Here is a 12,820-nt window from a genome sequence, read left to right as displayed (position 1 = left end):
CTCATATGCATATGTCATTTGTGTGACCCTTTTATGGCATCAGAGGGACTATGGAGTATATTCAGACAACTCGGGCAGCCTATGTCTCTTATAATAACACGTTATGAAGCATCAGCTCAATGCCGGGGTTCAATCTGCAAAGCGAGGGATTCATCAATGTTTCCTTCAAACTAAATAATAAGGAACAGAAATGGATCATTCTGCATTTTCAGTGGTGTTTGTTATAGCATTTATACAAGAACTCTAGGGGTTTCTATGTATAATTTCATTCCTATTTTGTAATCCAAATCTCTTCAATCGATTAAATGTATAAATGAATCCTATTCATTGTTTGGAGTAACAACAAAATTCTGGAAGACTGGGAAAGTTTCAACACTGAAGAGAAAATAAAATGACAAGACCATAAATTCTGGAAGAGGGCTTTGCATTCTAACCATTACCATAATTTTAGAGCTCAACCCGGATGAGTAAATTATTTTTCAGAATGTTCAGAAGATAATTCTAAAGTGATGAACCTTCTACTCACAGTTTCTTGTTCTTCTTGAACAGAACAATGAACATCAATAGTTCAGCACCCAGGAATCTCCAATTCCTTCACTGGGAAAAGTCACCTTTCCAGTTAAGAAAATCATCAGGATTAATCTGAGCAAAACATCAGAGTATACATCAAGAAAGCCTTGATCAAAATCAAAATACATCAAGAGCTTCCATTTTCTTCTATTTCCTCTTCCCTGAATGGAATGCCTTTTGGACTGAATTGATCAATGGTAACAGTCTAACACACTCCTTAAGCTGTTATTGAGGTCAACGGGGATTGCCACATTTAATGACTTTGAACTCATAGCTGTGTGAAGGGAGGCAAACATGAATCTCAGGATAATCAACAAGTCAACAACTATCAATCAGTAAGGAAAAGGAAAAGGAAATACCTTTGGATATTTACAAATAAAAAATTTGAGAGAGTCCAGCTGCTCTGTACAGAAAGGCTTGAGCTTATTCCATGGCCAGTCTTTAGATGGTTCTCAATTACGGATGAGAGGGTTGAGTTTTCTTTCATTCTGCAATAAGATTAAAAACATCATCTGTTAGATAAGTAGCCACCATTCTATTGTCCAGCTAATGCATTTAGATCTAAGACAAGATATGGAAAAATAGTCGAAAATAGCTAAAGACAGTCCAAAAACTCATTTGACTAATAATTTTCTAAAAACAGTAACATAAAACCAGGATTTATGCATGTAACAAATGCAAATGAAATATGATACAAGATTTTCATGGATTAAACAAAAATAGATGGCAAAATAGAAGGATAAGGTCACAGATAGGACAATATTAAAAGAAATTATTATTTTTCCTACCTGAAAATCGAGGCATTCAGAACAGTACAAGTTTGTAAGTAGTCCATGGAAACCAGGGAACTTATGCAGATGTTGTATTCTATTGCATAAGGCAAACACTCAATACTTACAAGCATAATCATGCCCAGAAAGCCATGAATCCCTTTCTGTTTTGCTTTTTTACCTATTCCCATCTCTTATGGCCAGAAGTGCCCAGGATGATATAACCTCACCAAATAAGTTAGAAACCAGCCCATTCAGCAGGTTGAGTAGCCAGCTTGCCCTCAATCTTCTTTGAGTCAACAAACAGCTGGGCATTATTGCCTCCAATGGAGGGTCTGGAAATATTAGAGCTGGCAGCAGGGGTGGCTGTAAAACTCTCTGTTCCAAAACCCCAAGTTTCAGGGCCAGAAGTTCCTTCTGTGGCTGGTTTGTTGTGATGGCCATTTTGGGTCCTAACAGACTTGCTATTGTTGTCTGGGCACCTGCCTCAGAGAAAGCCTGCCAAAGATTAGTCTGGGCCAGGGGAAACGGATTTTCTTTGCTGGAGTTCCCAGTCTGTTGCTTCAATCTTTTCTCTGTGCTGTTGTGAGAAGAAAACCTATCAGACACATGAATGAGTACAAAAAGGTAAACTTCAGGTTTTGGTTGTATTGAAAAGCACAGGAAACTTCACAAGAGGCATACCTCAGACTTATTGAAGAAAAATAAAGTACAATTGACTTACCCAAATGTCTACTTTCTCATTTATAGGTTTCCTCCTAAACAAATTCCCACATCTAGGACAGGAAAAGGAAGAACCTGGGAGTCAACATTTTTTCAACCAAATGTCAGCACTAACTTATCAAAAAACATAGTTTTCCATTCAACCTCGGGAGCTGTATATGCAGGTGTACTGTACTTTCTGATATTGTCTTCTTCAATGCCCATTCAGGCTTCTTAAAGTGCTTATGATTGGTGGAGGTGCTTCCAAAATCACACAACTTCCATAATCCATTAGGGCCCAATAGAAGATTCTCAGCATTTATATAAGAACTTCAGGGTTTATACGTATGATCATGTTACAGTATAAATCATAGTGAACTGGTGGAATTTGATCATTAGCCAACCTCATCAAAAACTGTTTCACAGTTGAGGGGATTGTTAACCTTGCCATGGGCCAAGCAGCAATTTCTGAAGAAGCTGGGTGACAAAGTGTACCATCATTTGGACTAGTTTCAATGGAAATTCCTCTGTTTTTATACATGATATCTTCAGCTTCAGCTTTTCCTTTTGCTTTTGACATGGCTGAAACTGATCCTGAAATCAAAAATCCCACACAAGTAGATAGTTAACAGAAGAGGATCTGAATCTCTTCAATTGATTAATGTATAAATGAAATAATCAAAATTTTTAGAGATAATCATAGGGAGATGAACCTTATACCTCTGAGTTTCTTAGTCTTCTTGAACAGAGCAGTGAGCATCAAGTGTTGAGCACCCAGGAATCTCCCTTCCTCTACAGGGAAAATCTGAACAATCTATCTTTCTTCATATTCCACTTCCTTGCAAAAGTCAAAACATGAAGAAAATATCATCAAAATTGAGACAAAAACATGAAGAGATTTATGCCTATTGCTTACCTTTTGCAGAAGTCCACTTGGTTAGAGCACATTTTACATGGACGCCCAATCACTGCAAGCTGCTGAACCAAAGGAGAGTTCAAACATCTAAAAAATTTGACTAACTCAAGTATCATAAAATACTTCACATGAATTCCAAATGATCTCATATCTAAAAAACATTGGCATAAAATTATTGTTGTTTACCTTACATGTTTCTTCCATGCTCATTATTGAAACTTTGTTTATCATAACAAATCTTCTATGCTCATGCTGATTACTTACAATGAACATTGAAATGAAAAGGAAAAAAAAAACACAAAAAATGACGATTAGTTTGGTTTGATAAATTTAGCACACACAATTCCATTTTTCTTGTATGAAAAAGGAAAGAGTAAAAAAAAAAATGAATTTAATAATTTTTTAAAACTAGCAATTATAAAACTAGCTTGGTTCTCATAAAATTTATGGGAAAGCAGGGAAAAAAAATTGTAAACTTTTTCTCTTGTTTGATTGTTTATGGGAAAATTGAGGGAAAAACAAATATTTATGAGGAATCTATTTAACACTTTTGAGGAACCAAAAATGTTTTAGATGTTGTCAAATCGATAATTGAAATGTATTTAATTCAAATTAAATGAGTTTAATCAAACACATGAAATTGTGAATAAAATTATTTAAAAGCATTGAAATTCAAGTCATTAAAGTGGTCCATAAAATTTGGTATATTGAAGCAAGAAAAAAACAAAGCAATTTGAATGACTTGCTAATAAAGCAGCTAACTAGAATATGCCCTAGAGTTGTTCTGTGCCCTGTATATACGAAATAAATAGAGAACACAATAAAAAAAAAAAACAGAAAATAAAATACAAACAAACGAAATATCCATGGTTCTTTGTTATTTTTTCTTAATTTTTCAATGGTTATAAATGGTTATTTTTGCAAACCACCAAATCAAAACAGAGCATGAAAATGTGTTCAATATTTGTTTCAGGCTTGAAGCTTCAACAAAAAGAAAATCTTAAATCAAATAAACAGGACTAGCGAATGAATTGGAACTCGAAAGAAAAGTTCAAGCGCAAAAGAATTACCTGACTCTATATTGGCGGAGTGGCACTTTGATTAATATAGCACACCATTGATCTCTATAGTTGGAATGTGAGCTATATGACGCCATTCTTCCCCTTTCTCAAATTGACACCGTTTTTCCAGTACAGGACATTTGTAGATGAACAGATAAGAAAGGGAGTCTGGAAGTCTCTCTTTTGTCAAGTATTTGAGCTTACTACAGTCATAGATCCGCAATGTTTTAAGAGAGGTGAGGTGTTGAAGACCCACTTTTGTCAAGGATTGGAGCATTGGGCACTTATTGATCCACAAACTTTCAAGAGAGGTGAGGTGTTGAAGACCCACTTTTGTCAAGGATTGGAGCATTGGGCAGTTATTGATCCACAAACTTTCAAGAGAGGTGAGGTGTTGAAGACCCACTTCTGTCAAGGATTGGAGCATTCGGCAGTTATTGATCCCTAATGTTTTAAGAGAGGTGAGGTGTTGAAGACCCACTTTTGTCAAGGATTGGAGCATTGGGCAGTTTGCGATCTCCAATTTTTCAAGAGAGGTGAGGTGTTGAAGACCCGCTTCTGTCAATGATTGGAGCCTCGAGCATCCATAAATTTCTAATCGTTTTAGAGAGATAAGGTGTTGAAGAACCGATCCTGTCGAGAACTGGAGCTCTGGGCAGTGGCTGATCTTTAATTTTAGAAGAGAGGTGAGCTGTTGAAGACCCCCACTGTCAAGAGACTTGAGATCGGGAAATGATTCAATTTCAAGAGAAGCCAGAGAAGAGGGCAGCAAACACTCCTTGGGAAATAATTCAATGTCTTCACATCCACCTTCGATTGTGAAATGAGCAAGAGAGGTCAGCCTTTGCAAACCCCACTCCACCTGGGGCGTGAAATCGGTAATTCCAAGTTTACGTAGGTTGGAAGGCAAACCCTCTCTCTGAAACAACAATTCTGGACAAGACCCTAAATTCAACTTCTGTACAGATGACTGTCTGTGTGCCAACGACCTGAGCTTGGAGCACCTATAAATCGAACAAGACTCCAAGTTGAGAGCGTGCAATTCGATAGATTCAAGATCAGGGCAAGCATCTAGAGACAGGGAACATAAAGATGTGGGATCACCCTCTGAAACCAAAATCGAGAGCTTCTCAAGCCCCTTAAGACCATCGATTGTGAAATGAGTCAACTTGGGGAAGATGCCTAATGAGAAGGATAACGAGAGAGAATCATCGATAACACCATGTTTGATTTTTAGACTTTCAAGGACTGGGAGATGGCATCTGAACAACTCAGGTAGGGGAAACGCTAATTTCGAGCACTCAGAGATGAATAGTGATTTCAGTGTAGTGGGTAAACCAACTTTGTGCAGGGATCTAGAAAAACTACAATCATAGATTTTCAGATCATGTATGTTGGTTTGCGAGATTTCCTCCTCTAGCAGAGACTCCGCATAATCACATTCTCTAATTGAGAGCTGGTGTGGTGCCATTGGAAGTTGACTCCACTGAGACACATCTAAAATTTCAATTTCTGAAGTTTGAAGAGCTGTGAAGTCACAACCTGCCATTTGCAACTGCAGTTTACCAAAATCCATCATCCTGAATTGACAAATTGCAGGAACTGTGAGTGAAGCCGTAAGCAGCTGCGGACATTCACGAATTTGAAGTTCCACCAATGAAAGAAGCTGTTCTGGTAATTTCCCAGTGAGTTTGGGACACTTTTGTATAAAAAGCTTTTGGAGACGAGGGAATTCTCCACAACATAACCATTTCTCCCAGTTCTTCATATCCTCGAATGATAGTGTTTCTAGGAATTGAAAGGAAGCATTCCCATAGAACTCATCACCCACACACTCTACTCCATTCATCCTTGAGATTTGCAGATATTTAAGCTGGGTTAGCTGTCCAAGTGGTGGCAATGTTGAGCAATTGCCACAACCCCGAAGCTCAAGGGACACGAGATTCAACACTGAAGGATCTCCAAGCCAATTTGGAAATCCTTCACCAGGATAGTTTGTGATGGAGAGTTGTTTTAAATTTGGATGAGGTTGTAACTTGTTGAGTATATCATGCGTTGTTGCACCACTTTGTGTAACACCATTGGTACACTCGTCACCCCAATCAAAGATTAACTCATCAAGATAACTTTTATCCTTCATATTAGCCCTTGATGCATCATTAACACTCACCACATTCTCCATGTTTGAAATACAAAGTTTTCCTCGAATCTCTAACAGCTCCCCCAATTCTCCAATTCTTAATCCATCGTTTTGGCCCACAATAAATTGAGTCAACCTTTGTAAACTTTTTAATCGACCAATTCCATGACTTGACATTTCTCTCAATGAACCACATCCATCAATATCAAGATAGCGCAAATTAATCAATTTTCCCATCTTTGAAGGCAATTCATCGAGTTTTGAACATTTTCTCAGCATCATCGTTTGTAAATTGCATAAACAACATATTGATTCAGGTAAATTTTTAATCATTGTGAAAGACAAATCCAAGTAACGCAAATGTTTCAAATTACCTATCGATTTAGGCAAATCAATTATTGCATATGCACATAATGATAACACACGTAAACACCACATTTTTGGTAATATATCTTGTAAAACCCTTTTACTCAAATAATACCAAGGCAGGTTTCCGATTGACTTCACTTCTAAGAATGTCCGAAGAGATTTAGCTCTAGTGATAACCTCAAAATTCTTAAATGCAACCAACTCAGTAAAATCACTTTTAAAGTACACAAAGTGGTGAGCCTTCTCAGATACTTTTGGTAACTTAACATCATCTTCCACTCGAGCACAAAAATCTCCAGACACGTGTTGAGCCAATTCATGTATTAGATCATGCATTACAAAGCATAATCCTTTTCTTCCAATAGATTTTTGAAAGAATGACTTGGCGAGAAGTTCATCAAAATATGACTCACCTATCTCTTCCATTCTCGTTCCTTCGTTTTGTTGTGGGTGTAAAAGACCTTCTGCCATCCATAATAAAATCAGCTTCTCTTTGTAGAATTGGTGGTCCTGGGGAAAAATAGAACAATAAGCAAAACAATGCTTCAGAGGTAGAGAAAGATGATGGTAGCTTAATATCAAAGACGGAAGAATTTCGGAGCCACTCTGCGGATGCCATATTTCACTTTTCAACACATCGTCCCATTCCCTTTTTTCGACCTTAGAATACAAGAGACAGCCGAGTGCTTTCACAGCCAAAGGTAATCCTTGGCACTTGTCCACAATCTGTCTGCCTATGCGTTCAAGCTCAAGGTATGCGTTGGGGTCTCTATCTTCAAATGCATGCTTTTTAAACAGGGACCAACTATCTTCAGAGCTTAATTTCCCAAGATGATGAGTAGGGACTGCTCGCATGGTTGTTGCAACAGATTGATCACGACTGGTCATGACAATCTTACTTCCCTCTGCTGCAGCGAGGAGTGGAGTTCGTAGAATATTCCAACCTTCACGATCGCTAAGCTCCATATAACCTTCATCACGAGGCTTTAAATTCCAGACGTCATCAAGGACAAGCAGAAATTTCTTGTTACTAAGTTCCTCTTTGAGTTGAAGCTGAAGCAAATTTAGGTTGTCAGCGGAAGTAGGCGGAGAACGAATTTCCTCAAGAATGGTTTTGGTGAGTTTGATAAGGAGAAACTCAGTGGAAACACAGACCCATGCTTTCAAGTCGAAGTGTTCCTTCACTCCCTCATCGTTATAGAGAAGCCGAGCAAGCGTGGTCTTGCCGCTGCCGCCCATGCCCACTATGGACATCACCCCCATTTTGCCGCCTGTTGTATTGTCAGAAAGCAACCACTCCATCATCTCCTTCTGAATTTCATCCCTGCCGACAACAATGGAGTCATCCTCCAAAGAAGTGGACATTCGTGATCTTGGTCTTGGTGACCGTTTCTCGCCCCCACCTTCTGCCAGCCCCAACCCAACTATTTCTCCTGCGATTTTTTCCAGTTGATCAATCGTGCCCCTGACCCCGTACTCCATGCTTTTGATAGCAAATGGAGCCTTCACACAAGCAGAGAACTTGTTCCATTTCCACGCCTTAAGAGTTCCGCCGGTTTGGGAGCCAGCAGCTTCCATCTTGCAACGCAAAGCGTCGGTAGCAATCTCGTCCAACAGGTCTTCCGCATCATACACAGCACCCTTGACATGGACGAGCCACTCTTTGACATTTGGGTTTGAAAATTGCTTCACCTCCGCATCATCGAGCACATTGAGAACAACCACGAGTTTCCTCTTCAACTCGTTGAGGAGTTCATCGCTAAGGTTCCGTCGCCGAATGAAGTTTATGAGCTCTGGAGAAGCCAACCTTTGGAATAGAACTTGAAGCGAAGCAGAGAGGAGAGCGTCCGCCATATCTGTGTCGACTGTTGCTTTGCAATAGGAATTCAGAGGATTGGTTTCTGTTACCGCGATACCACCAAAGTGCAAAAGACTGGGTTTGGATTACCACACTGCAGAATGCTTGGAGGAATCATTATTGGGGGTGAGAAAAAGAAAAGGAAAAGCAAGTGTGAGGTGGATGCGCTTTCCCCAAGGCAAAAGCAAGTGGAAGATGGATGGCGCTTTCCCAACAACGACAACATTCGGTATTTTTCTTTTTCATCGACGCATCTCTTCTTTCTTCTTCTAGTATTATTATTAGTAGACATATACACACAAATATTTGTTTATAACATTATCATTCCTAATATTATAAAATTTATTATTAATAATATTATTATTTGATTCATTATTGCACATAGATGAAAAAGAAAAATACCGAATGTTGTTGTTGTTGCTTTTGCTTTCCTTTGGGTTATTTGATTCATTATTGCACATAGTTATAATATATATATATATATATATCTATATTATATTATAAACTAATATTATGATTCATTATTTGGGAGTTTTTTTATCAAATTATGAAAATTGTTGTTTTCTATATGGTGATTAAAACTTTGGATGGTTACATAATTTTTTTTTTTTAAATTGAGATATGTGTAAAAATGAAGAAAAAGAAAAAAAAATAAGACCCATTAATAATTTTATTTTCACATTCTTTTGAAATTCAGTAACTTTCGAATATTGAGATCATCAAAGCAAGAGAACCATTAATAGGTTGGAAAATTTAAAATCATTATAAAAAATTTCGAGAATAATTCGGGTTTTCATGTTTGAACTTTGAGTTCAAAATCCCTTTGTCAACCCGTCTCTAATGGACGTTTTTAAATTTTAAATAAACTAGCTTGGGAAGGGTTTGAGACTTTTTTTTAAACCTCGGATGGAGGTGGGTTCAGGTATTGGTTTGTCCCGTCCCACTCTGATTATATATAAAATTATATTTTTAAAATTAAATTAATTTAATTTTTATTTTCTTATTTTTAATAAATAATAATAATAATAATTTTCAATAAAATAAATTATAAAAAATATAATAATTTTATTATTTATTTTAATGTAATTAAAATAATTTTTAAAAATTAAAAAAAATTCAAAAAAGTTAAATGGGACAGATATAAGAAATTTTGAATAAATAGGGCGGAATTGGGATGGGACCGACTCATTCCGAAGCCGTCTCATTGTCATCCTTAACTCACCTAGTGGTAATTAAGGTCATTTTTTATCATTGTTTTGTAAAATGGTCTTTTATCCTTTAAAAAAAAATGAAAAATATATTTAGTAATTAGAAAATAAAATATAATTTTTGTTTTTAAAAATAAAAAATAAGGTATATTTAGATCATATCCTTTTAGTTATTTTTACTTATTTTAAAAAAGTAATTATATAGATATAAAAAATAAAATAATCTAGATAAAAATTATTTTTAAAATATAGAAAATTAGTGAAGAATACTTCATCTTCTCATAGTCTTGTTTTATAAAATATCATAAAATAATTTTCAAAAACATTTTTTTTAACTATTTTGAGAACCACAATTGGAATAATACAAAACAAAAATAAATAAATAAAAATAAAAAGATCCAAAGAAAGATAGACATGTTGAATTAGTGCACTTAAAGTTCAATGAACCTAAAAGTAAGGATGAAAATATAGTAATCACGGATATATCGGTACTTCGATTTTATGGATATATCGAATATATTGTAGATATATGGCAGATATTTTGAAAAAAAATATCGATAGAACTAAAATTGATCAAAATTAATAGAAATATAAGAAAAACCTCATACAAATGTAATTAAAAGTATAATAAACATTTTAAAGTTGTTTTGTTAAAGAATTTGATATATGTGTAATATAATTTATCATATTTGATAATAATATCATATGCATCAATAAAAAATATGAATTTTATAAGTGTACATTTATTATTAAATTACATCAAATATTATTTCTATTTGATTGTAATATGTCTAATTTTAAAATATATTTAATATTAAAATTATGATCCATTTAATTCAATTATATTAAATGATATAAAATAAATGATGATATATGTACCGTTGTGATATTTAATAATAATTTTTATAACTTGAAAACATACTTTATGCATATTAATCTATTTTGGATATATTTAATGATAAAAAAAAAATAATGATAATTTGTATAAGTATTTTTATTTTAAAATTTTGATAATTTTATTCAAAAATTTAAATTTATTTTATATGTAATTATTATATAAAAGCATAATAACTAAAATTAATTAATTTATAATAATTTTTTCTGATTAATTTAATATATATATATATAGTATGTACATTTAATCAGCAATGGTCAAGCGCAAGTTTGAGCTTGAGTGTAGGGGCTCAAATTGCCTTGGTTCCGTAAACACCATTATATCGGATAAATATGAAATATTTTGTGTATTAAAGTTATTTTGTAAGTGTAATAAGATAACATTTATCAAATTTTTATGAAAAAAAATTAGCTTAAATTTATTTAATACATTTATATTCATTTATTTTAAAATTTTTAAAATACTTTATTAAAATATGTTTTATTACATTTTAAATGAAAAATTAAATTAATTTATATAAAACATTTTTTTTGAGATTTAATTTTTAAAATTTTATTAAAAATATGTAGTAAGAACTTTTTCTATTAACATTAATTTATTTAAACGATTAAAATTATTAACAATTTATCTTATCAAATTAATTTTAATTTATAAATATTATAACTTCCATAATTTTTTATATTGTAGCAATTTTTTGCGTCAAATTATATTTTTAATATTTTAAAATAAAAACATTTAAAATTAAATAAAATTGAAAGGATAAATTTAAAAAAAAAATTAAGAGTGAAGTGATAATAATTTTTAAAAAGAGGATTAATGAGATAAATATGAAAAGTAATTAAAAATAAAAGGACAATATAAAATAAAATGATAATATAAATTTAAAATGAAAGATAAATTAAAAATAGATAATTAAAAAAAAAAAAAAAGGAAAAATGGCATCACATGCGCTCCCCACATCCTTACTTTGATAGTGTGTGAAAAAAAAAGGAAAATTACAAAAATGCAAAAGATCTAAAGGAATCATTGATGGTGGTGGACCTAATTGACTGATGAGAAAACGAAAGAAAAGCAAAGGAAATAGGGGTTTTTCTCAATAGTACGGTAATTTAAAAAAGTTATGCTTAAAATATTGTAGTAGAAGAAGTTATTACAAATATATGGTAGTTTTTGCCACCTAGGAGAGAGGAGATAGGAGAGAAAAGAGAGGGTGAACGGATAATTTTTTTAAATATAATAAACACTATAATTGACTGATGAAAAAAATAAAATAATAGCAAAAAGACGATGCCAAACATTGTCTTGTAAGGTGGGTGGAGTGAAAGCAACAAAGCAAACTAGTAGGATATCTCATTGCTATTCCATACCTCTAGATGACCATAACACCAAAATTTAAGAATATGTTTGGTTACAAAAAAATATTGGGAAAAGAAAAAAAAATTAAGAAAAATAATTTTCTTATGTTTGGTTTTACCATAGAAAATATATAAAAAAAAAATTAAATATAATTAAAATTAATTTGAGATTTATATATTTTTAAATTATTTAATCTTGTTAGAATATAGAGCAACGAGTAAAATGAGTTTAAGGAAATATATAAAAATAATTTAAATATGATTATAATTTTAAATATAAATTCATTTGGATAAAATTTCATAAGAAAAAAAAAAGGTGGAAAGAAAGAACATTACTAAAACTATAAAAACAAAATATGCAATTACAAAATTTTGACGATGAAATTTAAAAATAAAATTCGAAACAATTCTTGAGTGAGAGAATTTGAGTGGGGAAAAAAAATCTTTGAGTGGAAAAAAATGGGAAAGTTTTTCAAAATTATTTGAAATCCTTAATAAAAAGTAGTCTTGTACATCCTTATACAATTAGTAAATTTGTCTTGTACAGTTAGTATAATACCTTTGTACAATAACTCAAATTTCATACATCATCTCATGAATATATGACAATAGGTCGGTTAACCATGTTTGCATTGGTTTGGTTTTTAAAAAGAAGAAAATTTTTGTATAATTTTATTTTACAATCATTATAAGTGAGGTACATATTCAAATGATCATATACAAGTTAGATAAAGTGCATGAGATGAATATATGTTTAACCAATGTGTGTAAGGAATGTCATTTATCATCGGTTAAGGAGAATAAACAAATAAGTTTTTCTGAATCACTTAAAATTCTTCACAAATAATAGTCTTGTACACCCTTGTTCAGTTAGTATATTTGTCATGTACACTTATCTTGTACAGTGACTCAAATTCCATATACCCCCTACTCAATGTCTAACCATAAGTAGGATAACCATGTTTTCATTGGTTTG

General features: G+C 33.1%; 1 protein-coding gene across 12 annotated transcripts in view; it reads right to left on the bottom strand.

The window, feature by feature from the left end:
* LOC117919099 (putative disease resistance RPP13-like protein 1) overlaps positions 1-8,528 on the bottom strand; it is a 29,070-nt gene extending 20,542 nt beyond the window's left edge. The window contains exons 1-9 of one of the 12 annotated variants that reach the window (XR_004652025.1): positions 4,029-6,935; positions 3,145-3,210; positions 2,959-3,017; positions 2,763-2,880; positions 2,208-2,636; positions 2,065-2,116; positions 1,359-1,938; positions 930-1,058; positions 721-844 (exon numbers count right to left, since the gene is read on the bottom strand). Coding sequence is in view for 1 of the 12 variants with exons in the window: in XM_034836174.1 (XP_034692065.1) it covers positions 2,992-3,020; positions 6,942-8,382 (1,470 nt within the window). In the remaining 11 variants the exon portion in view is untranslated. The other 11 variants (XR_004652024.1, XR_004652027.1, XR_004652023.1 and 8 more) reach the window with 11 other exon arrangements.
* Between the last annotated feature and the right edge of the window lie 4,292 nt (positions 8,529-12,820).

Source organism: Vitis riparia, chromosome 7 (assembly GCF_004353265.1).
Source record: "Vitis riparia cultivar Riparia Gloire de Montpellier isolate 1030 chromosome 7, EGFV_Vit.rip_1.0, whole genome shotgun sequence".
In the NCBI taxonomy this organism is placed as follows: Eukaryota; Viridiplantae; Streptophyta; class Magnoliopsida; order Vitales; family Vitaceae; genus Vitis; species Vitis riparia.
The sequence above is the reverse complement of the archived record's forward strand: the minus strand, read 5'-3'. Positions and strand labels throughout refer to the sequence as shown.